This window comes from Ochotona curzoniae, unplaced genomic scaffold (genome assembly GCF_017591425.1).
Source record: "Ochotona curzoniae isolate NIBS_2020 unplaced genomic scaffold, NIBS_Ocur_1.0 contig_2321, whole genome shotgun sequence".
Taxonomy (NCBI): Eukaryota; Metazoa; Chordata; class Mammalia; order Lagomorpha; family Ochotonidae; genus Ochotona; species Ochotona curzoniae.
In genome coordinates, this window is record NW_024465421.1 from 9,039,613 (window position 1) to 9,059,662 (window position 20,050).

At 57.9% G+C, this 20,050-nt stretch overlaps 3 protein-coding genes across 5 annotated transcripts; 2 read left to right on the top strand and 1 right to left on the bottom strand.

Annotated features, from left to right (window-relative positions):
• The first annotated feature begins 9,190 nt into the window (after positions 1–9,190).
• CORO1A (coronin 1A) lies at positions 9,191–14,098 on the top strand. The gene is made up of 11 exons (XM_040973086.1): positions 9,191–9,313; positions 10,758–10,956; positions 11,839–11,961; positions 12,050–12,179; positions 12,277–12,461; positions 12,596–12,715; positions 12,914–13,018; positions 13,116–13,261; positions 13,338–13,395; positions 13,483–13,695; positions 13,910–14,098. Exons 2-11 carry the CDS (start codon positions 10,759–10,761, stop codon positions 14,012–14,014), a joined length of 1,383 nt encoding a protein of 460 aa, XP_040829020.1. The 5' UTR covers positions 9,191–9,313; position 10,758; the 3' UTR covers positions 14,015–14,098.
• Positions 14,099–15,581: 1,483 nt separating this feature from the next.
• On the bottom strand, positions 15,582–16,207 carry BOLA2B (bolA family member 2B). Of its 2 annotated transcripts, none has more exons than XM_040973096.1 (3): positions 16,087–16,170; positions 15,890–15,949; positions 15,582–15,719 (listed from the first exon to the last, which is right to left on the bottom strand). In XM_040973096.1, the coding sequence occupies exons 1-3, from the start codon at positions 16,159–16,161 to the stop codon at positions 15,585–15,587; spliced, it is 270 nt and encodes an 89-aa protein (XP_040829030.1). In that variant the 5' UTR covers positions 16,162–16,170; the 3' UTR covers positions 15,582–15,584. The 2 variants fall into 2 exon arrangements, with proteins under 2 accessions (XP_040829030.1, XP_040829029.1); XM_040973095.1 differs by having other exon boundaries at positions 15,587–15,719; positions 15,890–15,987; positions 16,087–16,207.
• A 47-nt stretch (positions 16,208–16,254) lies between these two features.
• On the top strand, positions 16,255–20,017 carry SLX1A (SLX1 homolog A, structure-specific endonuclease subunit). Of its 2 annotated transcripts, XM_040973093.1 has the most exons (6): positions 16,255–16,711; positions 17,237–17,288; positions 17,379–17,723; positions 18,780–18,907; positions 19,020–19,107; positions 19,185–20,017. In XM_040973093.1, the coding sequence occupies exons 1-6, from the start codon at positions 16,524–16,526 to the stop codon at positions 19,212–19,214; spliced, it is 831 nt and encodes a 276-aa protein (XP_040829027.1). In that variant the 5' UTR covers positions 16,255–16,523; the 3' UTR covers positions 19,215–20,017. The 2 variants fall into 2 exon arrangements, with proteins under 2 accessions (XP_040829027.1, XP_040829028.1); XM_040973094.1 differs by lacking the exon at positions 17,379–17,723 and having other exon boundaries at positions 16,258–16,711.
• Positions 20,018–20,050: the final 33 nt, after the last annotated feature.

A 20,050-nucleotide genomic window follows, 5' to 3' on the forward strand; every position in this document is an offset into this window, starting at 1 on the left:
AGAGAAACAGAGAGAGAGAGATACAGAGAGATCTTCCAGTCTCTGACTCACTCTCCAAATAGCACCATCGGTTGACTGGGCCAGGCTGAAGAGAGAAGCCGGAGTGAACTGGCAAGTGGAAGATCTCTCCATCTCTTAAATGAAAATAAGTAAATAAAATGGAGCTAAGGGAAGAATGAGCAAGAATTGCGTGGAGAATACCAGGAGGAGCGGGGGGTGAGGCAGCCAGAGGGGAGGGTGAGAGCATCTGCAGTATTGCCTGCTAAGACACCTGCCCCTGTGCATGAGGCTGAAGACATTTCCAAATATAGACTCAAGGTGATAATCGGCGCAGGCTCCCGCTAACAGCCCGGGTTGGTGTTAGTGACGCCACAGCACTGCCCCAGGCAGAATGGGAGAGAAAGGAGGGATCCAGGCCACTGTGGGTCCTGCGGGGGGAGCGTCAGGAGTGGATATTAAGGAAAAGCCACATTGGTAACTGAAGGTGGAAATTCACTGAAAATCACAGATCAGCCACTTGACAGTGTGCGGTTGATGGGAGACCCAGATCATCAGGGGATTTCCAGGAGATCAAGGAGAGAGGGAGGGAGAGAGAAAGAGAGAGAATATAACAACCCCCTTGTTAACCCTGCCACCTGCTTTGTCACTGACACACTGTGGAATTTGGTGGTGAATATTGTTTTCCTTTTTAGATATTGACCTGGGCCCGGCGCAATGGCCTAGTGGCTGAAGTCCTCATCTTGAATGTGCCGGGATCCCAAGTGGGTGCCGGTTCTATTCCCGGCGGCCCTGCTTCCCATATCGCAGATGAGGTGCTTACATCATAGACATTGGTTATTTTTAGAGTTTGAGAAGCTGAAAATCTGACATGATTGGGTTCTGATCAGGACCGTCTTGCAGGGAGCATGGCAAGGTTCTACACGGCGGGGTGGGGCGAGACAGAGCAGCAGAGAATCTGGCATCTGCTGGTTCATTCTTGAACTACACAAAAAACTGTTGATCAGGTTGTTTAGGCAGCTCAGAATGTCATCGAGGTCTTCGCCAAGAGTCCAGGGATGCCAGCACACTAGCTGTCGCTTGCTGCCTTGCCCTGGTCTCATCTTATAAGGACACTGATGGCATCAAGACCTCATCCAAAACCTAGTTACCTCTCAAAGGGCCTGTCTTCCAACACCGCCATGACACAGGTTTGAGCTTCAGCAGGATGATTTTTTTTTTTTTATAAATAAAGGTTTATTTATTTTTATTACAAAGTTAGATATACAGAGAGGAAGAGAGACAGAGAAGAAGATCTTCCATCCGATGATTCATTCCCCAAGTGGCCGCAATGGCTGGTGCTGCACCGATCTGAAGCCAGGAGCCTCTTCCGGGTCTCCCACGTGGGTGCAGGGTCCCAAAGCTTTGGGCCATCCTCGACTGCTTTCCCGGGCCACAGCCTAGCATGGTTTTTAAAATAAGGTTTATTTATTTTGATTGGAAAGGCAGATTTACATACAGAAGGAGAGACAGGAGAAGCTCTTCCATCCACTGGCTCACGTGAGAATTGAGTTTGGGGGTGGACCAGGCTGCGCTAGGCTGTAACACCTGCTAGTGAGAGCCAGAATGGGTGTGGGCCAGTCAGGTGAGGCCACGGTCCCTGCTGGTGAATGCCAGCACTGGGAGTAGGCCATGTCAGGTTGAGCTGCAGGACCCACCGGCACACATGAAGTCTGGGCCTGGGAGTGGGCCTGGTAGGAGAACTTGGGGCAACTTGGGGAGCTTTTCTGCTAGGCTACAGATCCTATTAGTGAGCAAAAGTGCCAGGGCTGGGGTCAGGCCAGGCTAGTCTGAGCTGCAGCACCCATCAGCATACATGTAGACCAGGTCTGGGGTGGGCCAGACTGGGCTAGACTACTGCACCTGTTGGTGAATGCTAATACTAGGGGCAGGCCATTCTAGACTGGGCTGCAGCACCTGCTGGCAGGTACAAGACCTGCTCCTTCCAGTGAAGAGCGTGAGAGCCGGGACTATGGGCAAGCCGGCCCAGGCAGGGCTATAGCACCTGTCAGCTGCTGTGAGGGCTGACAGGTGCTGGGATTGGGTGAGTCATGTCAGGCTGGATTACAGTACCCCTTGACAAATACAGGATCTGGGGCTGGGAGCGGGGCTGGTAGGGGAACTGTGGGCATTCCCCTGCTAGGCTGCAGTTCCTACTGTGAGAACAAAAGCCAGGACTAGAGCTGGGCCAGAATAAGGTGGCAACACCCTATGGTGTACATATGGGCAGGGTCAGTTTGGGGGCAGCCTGTGCAATATTTGCTAGCATGTGTGAGAGCCAGGACAGGATGTGGGCCACACCCAGTGCGCTAAGCTGCAATATCTACCAGCGAGAGCTGAGACTGCAGCCAGGCCATTCCAGGCTGGGTCCAAGCACCCACAGCACACACAAGATCCAGGACTGAGAATGGGCCTGGTGGGGGAACGTTCAGGAACCTGTACTAGTGAGGTACTGGTGAGTGTGAGAGCTGGGGCTGCGGACAGACCAGACGGGCAAGGTTACAGCACCCGACAGTGTCTCAGAGTTATCAGAACCACTCAGGTAACACCTTGGGACATTCCATCTCACATCAGGGTCTCGAAGGCATCATCAGATGACCGTCCCCCGTCTCTGGGTGCTGATGTTGTTTGACAGAAAGGGGTGGCCACCTTCCCTTCTCCCGCAGAGGACACAAGAGAAGAAAAAAAAGAAGAAGAAAAAAAGAACTGAAACATTTGTCCCACCACCTTCCTCCTTACCTCAACCCTCTCCACCTAATCAGAGGCCCACGTGGGCGTGCATCCCTCTCAACTCTGTGAGCAATATTAACAATAAAATCAAACTTTTTGAAAAGATAAAAAGAAGGAAATGCAACAGAGGACTATAGGCTAACAAGATAATTTAGAGGAAGAGAACTTTGTTCTAGAAAGATAAAAACTACAAAATTTTGGGCCTGGCGGCGTGGCCTAGCGGCTAAAGTCCTTGCCTTGAATGCGCCAGGATCCCATATGGGCGCCGGTTCTAATCCCGGCAGCTCCACTTCCCATCCAGCTCCCTGCTTGTGGCCTGGGAAAGCAGACAAGAATGGCCCAGGGCATTGGGATCCTGCACCCATGTGGGAGACCTAGAAGAGGCTCCTGGCTCCTGGCTTTGGATCAGCTCAGCTCCAGCCGTTGTGCTCACTTGGGGAGTGAATCATCGGATGGAAGACCTTGCTCTCTGTCTCTCCTCTGTGTGACTTTCCAATAAAAATAAATAAATCTTAAAAAAAAAAAGATCCATCCACCTTCCTCCATATCTAACACTCCCCACCCTAGTCAGAGACCCGCAAGGACATGTATCTCTTTCAATTACGTAAGCATAATTAAAAAGAAAACTGAAAATTAAAAATTGATATAAAAAGAAACAACAACAACAAAAGGGTTTTAAACAGTCTGGACCCAGGTAGTGTCACTTGTAGATTTGACCAAATATTTAAAGGAAAATTTAATCCAAGTTCTTTGCAAACTCTTCACAAAAAAATAGAAGAGGGGGCAATATTTCCCAATTCTTTGTCTGAGGCCAAAATTACAAGATCACAAACCAGACAAAAACATAAGAAAAAAAAAAACTATAAATCAGCATCTCTGATAAATACAGAACCAAAAATCTTCAAATATTCGCAAACAGAACCCAGTAACACATGCTAGAGACCGCCTGCTGTGATCAAGTGGGCTGTAGCCCAGGAGCGCAAGGTGAGAGTGACATGTGAAAGATGAATTTAATACACCAAATTATTAGGAAAAAAGGGGAAGGCCTGGTGTGATGGCTCTGTAGCTTAAACCCTTGCCTCGCCCCTGTGGGCGCCGGTTCATGACTCGGCAGCTCCACTTGCACTGCTCCACACTCAATCTGCCTTTCCAATAAAAGTAAAAAGAGAGAGAGAGAAAAGGGGGGAAATGATAACAAATCATCCTCTGGACAGATGTAGAAAAGGTCTTTGATGAGCTCTAATGTTGTTTCAGAAAAACAAACGAATAAACGTGCAACAAGCTGGAAACAAGGACTTCCTCTGCTCGCTGAGAGGCGTCTGTGAAACCCACAGACAGCAGCATGAGCGGGGAAGGTGCCTGCTGCGGGACCAGGAACAGGCCAGCGCCGTCTCACGGCACTTCTGTTCTGTGGCCAGGACAATGGAGACCACACATCTATGTGGGAGGAAGAAGTGGAACTTTGTTGGTGGATGAGGCGATCTTGCAAATAGAAAATTCTACAAAACCTGCTGTAAAACAGATCACCGACCCTCAGAGGAATGCAAATCAAAACACCAATGAATGGGGCCCAGCATGATAGCCCAGCGGCTATAGTCCTCGCCTGGAACGCACCAGGATCCCATATGGCCTCCGGTTCATGTCTCGGTGGCCCCATTTCCCATCCAGCTCCCTGCTTGTGGCCTGGGAAAGCAGTGTAGGACGGCCCAAAGCCTTGGGAGACCTGGAAGAGGCTCCGGACTCCTGGCTTCAGATTGGCTCAGATCCAGCTGTTGCCTGTGTCACTTTGGCATTTGTCGGTGGGTGCTATAGTCTGTTCCCATTTCAGCTCACATTGATTGGAGCTGCCATCTAACCCAGCACAGTGAACCCCCAGTCCCAATACTAATATGAGCTTTCTCGCCCATGTCCTGGCTGTGGTGGGTCCATTTCCAGGTAGGCTCTTCCTACCACTGTCTTGCCAGCTGCAGCAGGTGGCTCTCCCAGATGTTCTAGCAGCAGAGGGGAGGCCTTTCTGTATGGCTGCAGGGAGGGGCAGCGGCCGGGCCAGGAAGCAAAGTGGCTACCAGCAGAGTGTGCGGGAGTTGGTGGTTGCTTAGCAGCGCTGGAAGTTGCCAAGGGTTTGTGTTTTCATGGGATGCCAGCCGTGGGTCCAGCTAAGATAAGCCAGCGTCTTTATGGGGTGCTGCCTTAGCCCGCTGTGCCAACACTGTGGCCCTTGATCCAAATCTCAAAGGCCGAGGAGCTTTACAGGAAAAGTAAGCCCTGGTAGCAAACAAAGGCAAGATTTCAGACCTAGGCTAAGGGCGAAGAACCGAGTTAAAGAAAGGAAAATGTTGGGCAGGAAAACCACATCCACGCTAGAGGCAGATTTAGTTTTGCTCACACAACATTTTTAGAAATGTTTGAATTGGCTGCCAACATTGACGGATCTGGAGGGCTCACAGGAAAATCTCCACTGCTCGTGCAGCCAAGCTCTGCCCCACCCCACCATTCCCCTGCTGCCCCTTTTCCACAGCTCTGTGTGTGTGTTGTTATTTGAAAGGCAGTTACAGAGAGAGACAGGAAGAGATCATCCATCGGCTGGCTCGCTCCCCGAATGGCTGGGACTTGGCTATGCCAAAGAAAAGCAGCTGCACTCTATCTAGGTCTTCCACGTGGGTGCCAGAGGACCAGGCACTCGGACCATCTTTTCTGTCTCGGGCTTATCATTGGGGAGCTAGCCCAGAAGCTGAGTAGTGGGGGACTCAAACCAGCACTCATGTGGGATGCCAGCATTGCAGGCAGCAGTTTAATGTGCTTTGCCACATCAGACCCAGACTTTTCAAACGTGCTTCAACCTCCCCTCTTAGTGCATTTAGTTCTTGGAGTCAGGTCATTCATACCGCCAAAATGTTCCCTATTCCAGACATATGTCATTCGCTTTCTCATGGCGTTGCTGAACCTGTGCATTCTGCATTGATTTCATCGTGCTTGGAATGGCGAGATTGGCAGCAATTCGTAAGTGTTGCGTTATCAAAACCACTTGAGCAGCACCCTTGGAGCATGCCACACATTGGGCACCTGGGATGGGTGGGAGGCTGGGTGGGGCTTCTCCCTTTATCTCCCCCTTTACCTCAGATACAGAAAAAAAAAATAATGTGGAAACAATAGTCTGTCTTACCCACTTTCTTGTAGTCCCTGACCCTTTGTGCCCCATCAACTATGTAATGATTGTCAAAAATAATGGAAAAAAATATTTTCATTAAAAAGAGAAAAGTAGGGCCTGGTGTGATAGCTTAGTGGCTAAATCCTTGCCTTGCATCTGCTGAGATTCCATATGGGCTCTGGTTCATGTCCTGGTTGCTCCGCTTCCCGTCCAGCTCCCTGCATACGGCCTGGGAGAGCAGTGGAGGACGGCCCAAAGCCTTGGGACCCTGCACCCACATGGGAGACCTGGAAGAAGTTCCTGGCTCCTGGCTTCAGATCAACTCAGCTCTGGCCGTTGTGGCCACTTGGGGAGTGAATCAGCAGATGGAAGATCTTCCTCTCTGTCTCTCCTCCTTTTTGTCTCTCTGTATATCTGCCTTTCAATAAACATAAGTAAATCTTTAAAAAACAAAAGTGAAAAGTAATTATGACAGTGTTCAAAAAGTTGGTGAAAGCTGTATATTATGAAAAATGTATGCATGGATTTAAAAAAAAATGGTCCAAAGTAAATTTACATTTTAACTTAATTTTCCATAAATTTTAAAAATTTACTCCTGAAGCAGAGAGAGAGAGCGCTACCATGTAGTTCACTCCCCAAATGCTGGTATGTTCCAGGGCTGAGCTGGGATTCCATCTGGCCTTCCATGTGGGTGAGAGGAACTCAACCACTGGAGCTGCCACCTGTTGCTGTGCAGGGTGCCCGTTAGCAGAAAGCTGGAATCCAGGGGCAGGGTGGGGGTTGGGGAGGAGGCATGGAGGAGGGCAGGGCTCTGCTGTGGGCCGCGGATATCTTAGTCCTTCTTAACTGCCAGGTCTCCCCCCAAAGAACATCTTTTTTTTTTTTTTTTGGTAAAGATTTATTTATTTTTATTGGAAAGGCAGATATACAAAGAGGAGGAGAGACAGAGAGGAAGATCTTTCATCGATGATTCACTCCCCAAGTGGCCGCAACGGCTGGTGCTGCGCCAATCTGAAGCCAGAAGCCAGGAACTTCTTCCGGGTATCCCATACGGGTGCAGGGTCCTAAGGCTTTGGGTCGTCCTCGACTGCTTTCCCAGCCCACAAGCAGGGAGCTGGATGGGAAGCGAGGCCGCCGGGATTAGAACTGGTACCCATATGGGATCCTGGTGCATTCAAGGTGAGGGCTTTAGCCGCTAGGCCACGCTGCTAGGCCCTGAACATCTTGAAGTATCCTTGCAGTGCATTATGTAGCAGAAAGAGGAAGGGCTTCAAGCACAGCTTGATGCAGATTCTCAGATGATGTCCAGATGGTGGCCATCCTCACAGCAGCTTCCCTCTGCAGTCGGCTTTTCCTTTCTGGTGTCGAGGCAACCAGTATGAGTGCTGCACCTGTCTCCTCTCAGCTCTTCAAGCCCCCATGGCCAAGCAGGCGATGGGGAGACAGCAGGAGCAGCAGCAGGTGGCCAAGCAGTGTTCCACTGTTGCCACAGGGGGCATCGACCCCTGGGGGGCCCAAGGCCTGCTTCCTCCACTGCTCACCACCAGCTACGGGGCTCAGCAGCCACCTGCTGACCACAGCTTCCCGGCCCTGGCCTGGCACCTGTGTTGTGTAGCAGCTCCTTGCATTCATGCCCTGTTGCATCACAGACCAACTCAACCAACTGACCGACTGGAGTCGGGGCAGCCTGTGCCCTGCCCCACCCTCACCTTCGCCCCTGAGGCCCAGGGTTGCATGTTCAGGTCCTTCATCATCCTGCCTGTTTTCTGGTTGACAGCAGGTTCTCCCAGGGCTGAAATGAATCTGTGCCTTCGTTTCTGTTTCTGTGAAAAGGAGACAGCACCTGCCAGTTTGGGGAGCTGCGAGGACCGAATGACCGCAGAATATTCATTGTATTCAGAACGGTGTTCAGCACACAGCAGTACTCTAAACTCGAGCTATTACATTACTTATCTATTTGAAAGGCAAAGTTGAGAGAGATTATTGATAGATTGGTTCATTTCCCAAATGGTTGCAACAGCCAGAGCTGAACCAATAATTCAAAGCTGGGAGCCAGGAGCTTCTTCTGGGTCTCCCACGCTGGTGCAGGACTTGGGGGCCGTCTTCCACAGCTTTCCCAAGCCACAACAGGGAGTTGATGGGAAGTGGGGCATCAGGGACTCAAACACCTATTAGGAATGCTGGCACCACAGCAGAAGCTCCACCCCCACCCCAGTGGTATTTAGAGCAGCACCTAACACCCTTCCCTGGCTACGGTTCCTTTGCCTTCAGTCGGACATTGTGCCTCACTGCCCATTCAGATCCTAGATGATTCAGTGGTAGGCCCTCAGGTGCAGTGTTAACACCTAGGTAACTTTTTTATTACAATGGAATTGCCTGGAAAATGACCACACATGCAGCTTCGTTCTAACCTTTCTGCGGGGAGAACAAATTGCATGTATTCCTAGGAAGGCTGAAGTCCGGTTAGGCCTCTGCCTGAGATCCCGCAGCCAATCCGGGGTCAAGGTGGGCTGTCCGTCAGCCGCGGGGCGGGACTGCAGGTCCTCCTCACCCTGGCAGGTGCACATCGGAGGCATCTGACACCAAGCCGGGCCACTGTCCTGAGGGCTGGTGGAGGGCTTTCCTCCTTATAACTCTACGAGGGAGGAACAAACTGAAGCTGGCCTGGCCAAGTTACTCAGCAGGTGTGTCTGTAGTGGGCCTCTCTCCGATGCTGCTGCCTCCAGGAAGCCGCCCCTCCACTCCGTCCCCCGGACTCAAAGATGGGAATGAACTCTTTCTCCGGGCGGGGGGGCTGATCCTGGGGGTACCCCCTCCCTCAGCGTTCTGTGAGTCCTGTGGGCAGCGAGCTCTCCAAGGGTGGACAGCCGGTCCCCTCCCATGCGAAGCCCCTTGCCGCAGTAGGTCCCTCCCTGAGCCGGGGGGGGGGGGGCAAGCGCCCTGCGTGAAAACACGGCACTCTCAGCCCATCCCCCGCGTGGAAGCCGCGCAGACCCGACTTAGCGGAGGGGTTCCTGGGGCTCTCGCCGGGCAGCCCTTGGCACGGCTGGGACGACGCCAGGGCCATATCGGGGAGGGGGCTGCGGTGGCGGCGGGATTGCCAGGAGGCGCACGCAGGGTGCGTGTGCACCTGCGGCGCGCAGGTTCGGCCCCGCTCGGGGAACTGGCAGGCTGGGCAGAGCGCGCGGCGGCGGTGGCGAAGCTGGGCAGGGCGGGTCCGTCCTCTAGCTCCGCCCAAAGGGGCGCTGCCACCCGAGGAGGCGGCGCCCGGCTGCCCCTCATTCATTGTCTTGACAAGAGCATCCTCCGCCGCCAGTCTTCGCTCCTGCAGCTCCTTCCTTCTCCTCCTCCTCTTCCTCTCCCTCCTCCGTCTGGGGGTCCGCTCGTCTCTCGCAGCAGGTAAAGCTGGGCCCCGCGGGGAGAGAGGAGGCGGGCTGGCCTGGCCTCGGAGACCTGGAGCCGCTGCCCCAGGGCCACCTGTGGGGCAGACGCGAGCGTGGGCGCGCCGCGGGCGGGTAGGCGGCTTGGCCCTGCCTCGGGTGTGGATGGAGAGGAAGGAGGCTGGGGCCCCGGGCGTTCTGGGCAGGTGCGGCGTGAGTGTACCCCCGCGGCCAAGATGGACGTGGGGACGGCAGCAGGGGGGTGGGTCGGGGCAGATGCCGCTCCGACTTAACCCAGCACCAGGCGGCTCCGTGGGTGGGGGTGGGGGTGGGGGACAGGGTGGGGTGACCGGAGCAGCTGCCCCGAGCATGGAGACGGGAAGGCGTTGAGAGCAAAACAAGAGAAGACCAAGTTCCCCTTTCCGTGGTTTCCGCGCTTGGTACCTGCGGTGGGGGAGGCGGCAGGGTGGGGCGCTGGCTTCCTGTCCCCCACCTCTGATGTGGGGCTCCCTCTCCCGTGGACCGCGGCTGCCCACCTCAGCTCTGGGCTGGGGCCCCTGGCACAAGCTCCTTGCCTCCTTTCTGAGCAAGCAGGCCTGGAGGCTTCTTGAGGGGTGCCAGGGTGGGCAAGGGGGGCTCCAGGAGCCACTTAACCCCAATGAGAAGGGGCCACACTCAAGGCAGGCAGATGGGCACAGCTTGGGAGGTGGGCAGAGGCTGGGGGCAGGGTGGTCTCTCCGTGTGGGCACCAGAGTGACCAGGCATCCAGTTGGGCCCAAGACTGCTTGCCCATATTCCTCCCCCTACCACCTCCTTCCGCTGGGGACTGCCACCTAGCTGCCCCCAGAGAAGAGACATCCAGCTCTCCCTTTCCATGTGCATACGGCACTCTTGGGCACCTGCTAGATTTCTGAGCGGAGGCGGGAAGAGGAGGCGTGGAGAGGGGAGAGGCTGGCCCCAAGCCATCGTCTGCCAGTGGCATTAGAGACTGCCAAGGAAGCCGCCATGCCAACCTAGCTGGCTCCTGGGCAGACCCCGGGCCCCAGCCCTGCCCCCACCTGTCAAGCGTGCATTGTGAGGGACTGGGCGCTGGATGCAGCAGCTGCCTGGGCTGCTGCTCCCACAGTTGGAGCCATGACACAGAGGGAGGATGCTGTGGTCAGCCGTCTGTCTGTCCATCAGTCAGTCAGTTGACAAGCATACCCTGGGCCCCAGCTCTGGAGAGGCTGAGAGTGCAGGACTGATTCACAGGGTGGTTCAGGGGGACCTGGGAGGGTGCAGCAGGTGGCTGGCAGGTGAGACGGGAGTGGGAAGGGTGGCAGACTTGTTGGGACCGTGCTAGGACCTAGAAAGTTGGTCTGCGTGTCCTCCCTCACTAGGGGAGCGTGTGGGAGACAGGGGGACATGGTAAGGTCCGAGCTGACCCCTGAAGGGACAAATGCTCTTGACCCGTGTGCCTGCAGAATGAGCCGGCAGGTGGTTCGCTCCAGCAAGTTCCGCCACGTGTTTGGACAGCCGGCCAAGGCCGATCAGTGCTATGAGGACGTGCGCGTCTCCCAGACCACCTGGGACAGTGGCTTCTGTGCTGTCAACCCCAAATTTGTGGCCCTGATCTGTGAGGCCAGCGGGGGCGGGGCCTTCCTGGTGCTGCCCCTGAGTAAGGTGAGCCTCTGGAGGTCAGGGCCTGGGGACCTCCACTCCCACCCTCCAGGGTGCCTACGGGGGGCTGGACGAGGTGGCTGTCACCAAGCCTTCCTGGGTGGTGGCGCTGTCACCTATGGGACAGAGCTGTACAGGATGAGCCTTAACCTCCCTCTAGTTCCCTGGGTGGAAGGGCAACCCAGAGCCTCACCCTGGGGCTCCCATGGGGTCCTGCTAGCAATGCTGAACCAGCCCTGCTCCACCCCAGTCAGTGCAGGTGGCTGTCCTCTCTCTGTGAGCCCTGCTGGGGGCTGACCCTTGGGCCCTGACACTGTCCTCCACCCTAGGGCAGGGTTCACTCCGGTGCTTTCTGGAGGGGGGGAAGGGACAGGAAGTGAGGAGGGGCCCAAAATTGTTACCTTAAAAGGCCCGATGGGAGCCAAGAGGAGAGGAAGTGGTTGTCGGGGTGAGCTGGGCCCTCGCCCCGCTCGCTCCCCACACAGGAAGCCCTGCCGGGGCAGCTGGCCCCGGAAGAGGCAGTTTCCCAACCTCTGCTTCTGCCCGGGGGGGACCTAGGGGGGCAGATGGCTCTCCTGGGTAACCACTGCCGCCCCACTGTTGTTGCTGCTCTCTTTCCCAACCTTACTTGGGCCCAGGGCCTGGGCCTCACGTGTCCACACAAGTCTTGCTCAGGGAAGCTGGTCAGGGTGGGGACCCTCAGGACACAGACTCGGGGAGGAGATGGGCAGGGCTGGTCCAGGGTCGCCCCAAGCCCTGTTCCCCAAAGGCAGCGTTTGGCCCCAGAGGGCAGAGGACACCTCCCTGTGCCTGGGCTGGACCTCTCTGAAGGCTGCAGGGGACTGAGCTGGGTTTGAGGGTCAAGGCACCTGCTATATCCTCTAGACTGGTCGAGTGGACAAGAATGCACCTACAGTCTGTGGCCACACGGCCCCCGTGCTGGACATCGCCTGGTGCCCTCACAATGACAATGTCATTGCCAGTGGCTCTGAGGACTGCACCGTCATGGTGAGCACAGAGTCGGGGGGAGGGGGCGGGTGGGGGAGACATCCACAACTTGGGATACACCAGGGACTCATCAGCCCCTTCTCTACAGGTGTGGGAGATCCCCGACGGGGGCCTGACTCTGCCCCTGCGGGAGCCTGTGGTCACCCTAGAGGGCCATACCAAGCGCGTGGGCATTGTGGCCTGGCACCCCACTGCTCAGAACGTGCTGCTCAGTGCAGGTGCGCCATGGGAGGTGGAGGGTGCAGAGTGGGGCTCACGCTGACCCCCGCGGTGGGTGAGGGAGCTCGTAGCCTCTGACACGGGGGCACCCCACAGGCTGCGACAATGTGATCCTGGTGTGGGACGTGGGCACTGGGGCGGCCGTGCTGACACTGGGCTCCGACGTGCACCCGGACACCATCTACAGCGTGGACTGGAGCCGTGACGGTGCGCTCCTCTGCACTTCCTGCCGCGACAAGCGTGTGCGCATCATTGAGCCGCGCAAAGGCACAGTAGTGGCTGTGAGTGACCCCTGACTCTTCATCCCCCCCCACCGTCCCCTGGGGGCTCCCGGCTGCCATCCTCCCTTGTTGTCCACCTAGGGGTGTTTGGGGTGGGAGTGGGAGCAGTGACCCACTGCCTCTCCTCCCTGAAGGAGAAGGACCGTCCGCATGAGGGGACCCGTCCGGTGCACGCTGTGTTTGTGTCAGATGGGAAGATCCTGACCACGGGCTTCAGCCGCATGAGTGAGCGGCAGGTGGCGCTGTGGGACACGGTGAGTGCGAGGCCCCGGGCGGGAGTCCAGGCTGACATTTGGTCCCTGCACCCCCTGCGCTGGCGCTGGCCGTGCCTGGGTGGGCACATGTCTCTTTGATCGGGGTTTCTGGTGGTCGGCCCGGGAGGGCGCTCAGTGACCCGCGGTATCCCCGGGGCGTGGCCTGGCCCACTGACTCCGCACCTCTTCCCGTGGCAGAAGCACCTGGAGGAGCCGCTGTCTCTGCAGGAGCTGGACACCAGCAGCGGCGTCCTGCTGCCCTTCTTCGACCCCGACACCAACATCGTCTACCTCTGTGGCAAGGTGGTGGCCGGCGGCGGGGGTGGGCAGTGACCAGGAGGGGGCGGCTGGGCACCCACCAGGGCTGCTGTTGACCATCCCTGGTGCCTCCCCATCTCAGGGCGACAGCTCTATCCGCTACTTTGAGATCACCTCGGAGGCCCCGTACCTGCACTATCTCTCCATGTTTAGCTCCAAGGAGTCCCAGCGGGGTATGGGCTACATGCCCAAACGGGGCCTGGAAGTGAACAAGTGCGAGATCGCCAGGTGAGCGGCCGCGCCCTCCTCACCGCCCCTGGCCGGCCAGCCCCCTGGGCACCTGCTTACCTTCCTGTTCCCACAGATTCTACAAGCTACACGAGCGCAAATGTGAGCCCATTGCCATGACAGTGCCTAGAAAGGTGAGGCTGTGCACCCCCTGGCTTGGCTGTGGCAGTGGGAGCATAGCGTCTAAACTTTCTAACCAAAAGTCTTGACCTGGCCCGCAGTCCGACCTGTTCCAGGAGGACCTGTACCCACCCACTGCCGGGCCTGATCCTGCTCTGACAGCTGAGGAGTGGCTGGGTGGCCGAGATGCCGGACCCCTCCTCATTTCTCTCAAGGACGGCTATGTGCCCCCAAAGAGCCGGGAGCTCTGTGTCAACCGGGGCCTGAGCTTGACACGCAAGAAGACAACGCCAGAGGCCACCGCCGCTGGCTCGGTGAGGGGCGGATACCCCGGGCAGGGAAGGGAGACAAGGGCTTGGGGCTGCCAGGAGTCAGATGTGGGACAGACTGGGGCTTTGGCCAAAAAGTACTGGGCAGACGGACCTGCAGCTACCCAGGGAGTGGGAGGGGAGGGCAGGCAGCTACTTGCTGGACAAGAGGGCCCATGCCCAGGGCTGTGGATCTGGCCTGACGGTGCTGGGCCCTCAGGACACTGTCTCCAGGCTGGAGGAGGAGCTGAGGAAGCTGCAAGCCACTGTGCAAGAGCTACAGAAGCGCCTGGACAGGCTGGAGGAGGCGGTGCAGGCCAAGTAGAGCCCCTGGTGCCCTGCCCACGCTGCAGGCCACTGTGGCCAAGAAGGAAAAGAAATCCTAATAAAATGGCTTTATTTTCTGGTACCGCTCAGACTTCACGCACTGGTCACCCACAGGGCCAGCCCCGCAGCCAGCCTGGGTGAAGGGCCTGCCGCTCACTTCCCAGCACCTGCTCTGACCTGGTGGGGCCATCACTGGGGGCCTAACCTGGCAGCCTCCAGACCTCTGGGGTCAGCAGCCACCATGTGGCCGCTAGTAGTGAGTGAGTGTGTGTTGGGGTGGGGGGACGCACTGCCTGGCATGCAGGTGGCCTGGAGAACAAAATCCTAGAAAAGGCTTAGAACCACGATGGCCTGCTACACAGGGCAGGGGACAGGCTAGATGGAGAGCAGGGCCATGCATTACAGCCAGGTGGCTTCTGGTTCTCTCTTGTACCTCCTGGGCTACCCCTTCCAAGTGGCCCATCAGGGCCTGGCTTCCGTGGGATTGGATGTCCATCCCAGGGCTGTCCATCCTTAGCAGATGAGGGCCACCTAAGGCCCTGTTCCCTGTAACCCTCCTCTCCTGCCAAGAATTCCCTGAGGGCGACCCTGTGGGTCACACTCCCTGCCTTGCACAAGCCTGGTGATACTGGGCAGGTCACTTCTCCACAGGACTCAGATGCCTGTTAACACGGGCGGGGCTGGGGGGTACCAGCACAGCTCAGCCAGTGCTCAGATTTTGGGGGAGACACCCCATCAAGGGCCCTACAGAAGTAGACCTGGCCCCTTGTCATCCTTCTGACCCTGGGGGAGCTAAAGAAAAACCCAGACGGATGCCCTCTGTGCCCCAAATGGGTTCCCAACCATCACCAGACCTTCCAGCCCTTCCTGCCCCTTCTGTCTCCTAGGGGAACAAGAAAGGGAGGTGGGAGGAGGGGGAGGCCACTTAGAGAACTGGCCTTGGGGGACACAGGGGGACCGACTGGCTGGCAGGGCTGCAGGCTGCCATTTGTCAACCATGCCCTTCCCCACTCCCGCCGATCCTTGGTCCTCTCCTGGGTTACCGCTGTCTGTCTTGGATCCCACACACCTCTGTGCCGGGTGATCCCCACCCTCACGCCCCATGGTTAAGACTGGCATGAGAAGCATCCATCAGCTGCCCCCTCTTTGTGGCTCATGGTGGTCCTCTTGTACCACTGTGACCCTGTCTCTATGCCCTGCCCTCCATCTCTCATTCTTGAAAACCCCTTGGTCTCTCCAGGGGCAGCCGTGGCCGGCTTCTGGAACCTTTTCACAGTGGTCCAAGACAACTCCTGCTGGGATTGCAGGTTGGAGGGGTGAGGCAGAGGATGCGTGCTGTCAGAGTCTGGGTGTATGGGTGTGTGGGAGGAGCTTGTTCCTGAACCTGGAGCACTTTCTCATCATTCCCTGGTGACACAGAACTGGCACACAGCTCCCCTGGGGAGCAGGTGAGCCGGCTCAGAGCCTCACAGGCAAAACCCAGACAGGTGGGCTGGGCCACGCCAGGTCCTAGACCCCTACACCCCCTTGCCAGCACGTGGACACACACACACAGAGCCAGCCCCGGGTCATTCTTTAATGGAACCGTGCAGGTCCTGGTCCTTCATTTCGATTGCTCCCGGGCCCACTGCCCCGGCGTCAGGGTTTTCTGCTCGAACGCGTGGATATGCGGGAGCTCTTCCGATAGACATTCGTTCACCAGCCTGGGGCGGCAGAGACCCGGGACAAGTTAGGCGGCGGGCCCCAAAGCCAGCGTGACCCCAGGACAACGGGTAGCGTCCCCAAGGTCCCAGGCTTGGCCACGAGGACGGGATGCTCGGGGGTGCTGGGCAGTGCCGCAGGGCTGGGTGAGGGCGGCACCCCCGGGGCTCACCGGTGTCTCTGCAGCAGTGGCTTCCCCTCGAACTTGGTGGACACCACCAGGACTCGGAAGCTGGTGGCGCAGCGGTTGGGGGTCGTATCCTCCACCTCCTGCCAGGCGGGGAACAAAGTCTCTGCTGCCGAACCCGCCTCCCCTCACGCCCCGGCTCCATTCCCGTCATCGGGTGGCTTCAGGGGATCTCGACTCACCACATGCTCAGCTTCCAGGTCCCGCTGCAGCTTCTCCCGGAGGTAGTGGGCGCTCAGCTCCATGGCCGCAGCCATGAGGGGAGAAAACCCCACCTCGCACTGGCCACTCTGCTTTCCGCCCTTATTGGAGCCACTTCCGTCGAGGCAGAGACTTCCGCCCTTCCTAAGGCGGAACTTCTGCCCTGACGCGAGGTCGCCTTGCCCACAGTCGCTGGTTAACCAATCGGAGCTTATTTTAAAAAAAAGACTCTGCCGAGGAGAACGCTCATTGGCTGGCGCTCCGACCGGGAGAGGGTGTCCGAAGCCGCCTTGCTGGGGACATGCAGGGTGTCTTTCTGCGAAACAGGCATCTTGTACCCCCAACCACATGCCCCTTCCTGGGGTCCCGGGTTAACTACGATTGATCTCCACCCCCGGCTTCTGATCCCCGAGTCCCGATGAGCCCCGTGGAGGCCGCGGTCAAGCCGGGGCGCTTCTTCGGCGTCTACCTCCTCTACTGCTTGAACCCTCGGCATCGGGGCCGCGTCTACGTGGGGTTTACTGTCAACCCTGCTCGTCGGGTCAGGCAGCACAATGGGGGCCGCAAGAAGGGCGGAGCCTGGCGCACCAGCGGACGAGGGCCTTGGTAAGAAGGCGCGGGTCCCGGCACCGGCAGCGGGATTCCTGGAGCTGCAGGGCTGGGCCTGCTAAGGTGATGGACAGGGCTGGAGGGCGGGGCCAGTGTCTGGGGGCGGGGCCATCCAGGGTCAGCGGGTGGGGCCAGTGTCTGGGGGCGGGGTCATCCAGGGCCAGCGGGCGGGGCCTGTTTCAGGTGATGGACAGGGCTGGAGGTGTGTGGGGACGGGGCCTACTAGGGGGCGAGGCGTGGATTGTTGCAGGGGTCTGATGATGATAGCTAGGGTTCCGCGGTAGAGGAATTGATGATCAGGGCCAGGGCTGAGGACGTGTAAGAGCTGCGACTGGGGGCGCAGCCTAGGTCGACAGGTGCGAAGGGGTCTCTGGGTGAAGTGAGCGCAGGGGGCGCAGCCTGGTGGCAGGGCGTGCAGCCAGGTGGTGAGGTCCCGCTCTCGGCGGGACACCAAGCCAATCTTTGGGAGGGCCTAGCGGCTTTGCACCAAGGCGCCGCCAGGTCACAGGTTCTCCTCCCCAGGGAGATGGTGCTCATCGTGCATGGCTTTCCGTCTGCGGTGGCAGCCCTCCGGGTAAGAGGGGACTAGGGGCCCAGCGAAGGGGCTGCCCCTTGCCCCAGGCCTCAGGCCCCTGACCACGCTTTCCTCCCACCTGCCCCGCAGTTTGAATGGGCCTGGCAGCACCCGCACGCCTCGCGCCGCCTGGCACACGTGGGGCCGCGTCAGCGCAGCGAGGCCTCCTTCGCCTTCCACCTGCGCGTGCTGGCGCACATGCTGCGCGCGCCGCCCTGGACGCGCCTCCCGCTCACGCTGCGCTGGCTGCGGGCAGACTTCCGCCAGGAGCTGTGCCCGCCGCCCCCACCACACATGCCACTCTCTTTTGGGCCGCCGCCACCCCGGGCCTTGGCCCAGAGGCGCTGCGCAGGGACCCTTGCGGACACGGAGCCCTCGCCTGAAGCGCAGCAGGAATCTGAGGTCTCCTGCGCCCTGTGCTTTCGGGTGCTGCAGGTGAGGCATGCCCCCATGAAGGCATGGGGCTGGAGCTCAGGCCACCTGGGACCCATCAGACAACGCTAGCCACATCTTTGGCCATCACGGCCCATCTCAGAGGTGGGGACTACTATCCTCCTGGACAGGACAGGCCAGACTGGAAGGTTCTTGCACAGGACGTCTCCCCTCCCCCTTTTAATATTGTCCTGTTTGATAGACAGTGGATCTTCCATCCACTGATTCACTCCCACATGCCTGCAACAGCCAGGGCTGGATCATACTGGAGCCAGGAGCCAGGAACTCCAACCGGATCTCCCCCATGGGTGGCAGGGACCCCCAGTACCTGAGGCATTGCCTGCTGCCTCCCAGGGTGCATATGAGCAGGAAGCTGGGTTCGCACCCTACCCCCTGGGTACTTTGGGCCACTCGAATGCCTCCCTGGCAGCCACTCCACCCTGTGCTAACTGCCTGCCCCACCCCTTGTTCACATGCACTTTCATAACATGTTGTTCACTTGAGTACAGCAGCGGGATCCAGGAACAGGGAGTAAATTCAACAGCTGTCCTGCCCTGTTGTTGCTGAGTCAGCACAAGTTGGAGGAACCCAAGTGTCTGCCCCTACTGTCACCACTGCAGATTCCAGGGGAAGGTGGCCAGCTCAGTCCCCATGGACCTTGTCTGTATGTGAATTAGGGGACTTTCTAGTGTCTGCAGGGTCACATGTGAGCCCTGGACAACCAGCCCCAGTCTGTGAGTGGCTGCTCCTGCCCTGGAGGCACCACTAGCCTGTCCTGAGCAGAGGTTGACAGGAGGCCTGTGAAGTTCATGTCCTCCAATGAACACCTCTGTGCCTCCAACGCCCTGCCTGCCTTTGACTTCTAATCCAACAGCAAGGACAGAAGCTGAGGTTGGAGGGAACTGCCTACCCCTGTGGGTGCCCATGACTCTCTTGGGACCCGTGCCTCAGTGTTCCCAACCTTAGCCTGAGCCTCCTGGGATACATGCTCTTTATCAACCATGTTGTACTCCTGTCCTCTTGTCTCCCCTTGCCCTGGTGACATGCCATCTCCAACAGGATGCAGAGGGTCCCCTGTGCTGCCCGCACCCTGGCTGTGGCCTGAGGGCCCACGTGATTTGCCTGGCGGAGGAATTCTTGCGGGAAGAACCAGAACAGCTGGTACCACTAGAGGGCCAGTGCCCTAGGTGAGAGCTGTCTCCCCCAAGCCAGGTCCAGTTCCACAAGAGGTGGCCTGATGGGGCAGTCCACAGACTTGGGGTTACTGAGTGACTGTCCCACCATCCATGCCTTTGACAGCTGTCAGAGTTCACTGCTCTGGGGAGACTTGGTGTGGCTGTCCAGGACGGGCATTGAGGAAGATGATGATGACTCAGATGCAGAAGAGGTAAGGGGTGGCTTTGCCTTGACCTCCCTGCCTGCTTCCATGCATCCGGCTGCCTCTGACCTACTCTCTCTTTCCAGGAACACTGGACCGACTTGCTGGAGACCTGATCTACCACCCACCGCCTTTCCTCTCCCCCTTGCTTGGGCCACCCGCCAAGGTCTGGGTGGTTTTAATTTTGAGTACAATAAAACATTTGAGTTAAGGGGACCCGCCCTGTGATGGGGGGGGGAGGCAGACGGCACTGCTGTTACTGCCTGCTCTGAGCTTGGGGGCACTCATGGATGCACAAGCTCTTGACCTCCAGTATCTCCCATGTGGGTGGCAAGGCCTCGAGGACTCGGGCCAGCCTCTGCCGCCTTCCCAGGCGCACTGGCAGAGAGCTGGAGCAAAGTGGAGCAACCAGGACTTCAGTGCAGCTCCTGAGTATGCTGGCACTGTAGGTGGCACTTTCCCTGGCATGTCCCAACCTCATGGCTCCTGGCTTTGGACTTTAACCTTGAACCCCTGAGAAGAAAATGCCCCCTGCAGGAGGACCCACAGGAGCCAGGACGCTGGGCTCCATCGGACTGCTACATTCCTGTCCTCGGGTGACGTCAAGAGGAACTGCCTCAGAACAAAGACTTCCTCACCCCGCTGTCCATCCCTGCCCACCCACATCCCGGTGGACTCCCCTCCTGGCCAGAGCCATATGTCCCTGGGTTGCTGCAGTCTAATCCCCTCAGTGTCTCAGACCTGGAGCCACCTGAAAGGCAAGTGGTTCTTTTTCTCAAGCCTTCCTGGCCATGTGCCTGTCCCCTGTCCTTTGGACAGTGATAGTATTTTTTTTTTTTTTTGAGCTGTTAACTGGCAGCAGGGGTGGAGTGTGGGGCGGGGTAGGTCAGAGCAATCAGATTACAGTTCAAAAAAACCAAAACTGCCATCCCTTGGCTCTCCTGGCTTTAGT

Excerpts from the sequence above, each read along its gene's own strand:
- SLX1A (XM_040973093.1), top strand. The coding sequence starts at position 16,524 with ATGAGCCCCGTGGAGGCCGCGGTCAAGCCGGGGCGCTTCTTCGGCGTC. Across the intron at positions 16,712-17,236 it reads ACCAGCGGACGAGGGCCTTG|GGAGATGGTGCTCATCGTGC; the intron begins GTAAGAAGGCGC and ends TCTCCTCCCCAG. Across the intron at positions 17,289-17,378 it reads CTGCGGTGGCAGCCCTCCGG|TTTGAATGGGCCTGGCAGCA; the intron begins GTAAGAGGGGAC and ends CCTGCCCCGCAG.
- BOLA2B (XM_040973095.1), bottom strand. The coding sequence starts at position 16,161 with ATGGCTGCGGCCATGGAGCTGAGCGCCCACTACCTCCGGGAGAAGCTG. Across the intron at positions 15,988-16,086 it reads ACCTGGAAGCTGAGCATGTG|GAGGTGGAGGATACGACCCC; the intron begins GTGAGTCGAGAT and ends CCCGCCTGGCAG. Across the intron at positions 15,720-15,889 it reads CCACTGCTGCAGAGACACCG|GCTGGTGAACGAATGTCTAT; the intron begins GTGAGCCCCGGG and ends CTGCCGCCCCAG.
- CORO1A (XM_040973086.1), top strand. The coding sequence starts at position 10,759 with ATGAGCCGGCAGGTGGTTCGCTCCAGCAAGTTCCGCCACGTGTTTGGA. Across the intron at positions 12,462-12,595 it reads GCAAAGGCACAGTAGTGGCT|GAGAAGGACCGTCCGCATGA; the intron begins GTGAGTGACCCC and ends TCCTCCCTGAAG. Across the intron at positions 13,396-13,482 it reads CCATGACAGTGCCTAGAAAG|TCCGACCTGTTCCAGGAGGA; the intron begins GTGAGGCTGTGC and ends CCTGGCCCGCAG.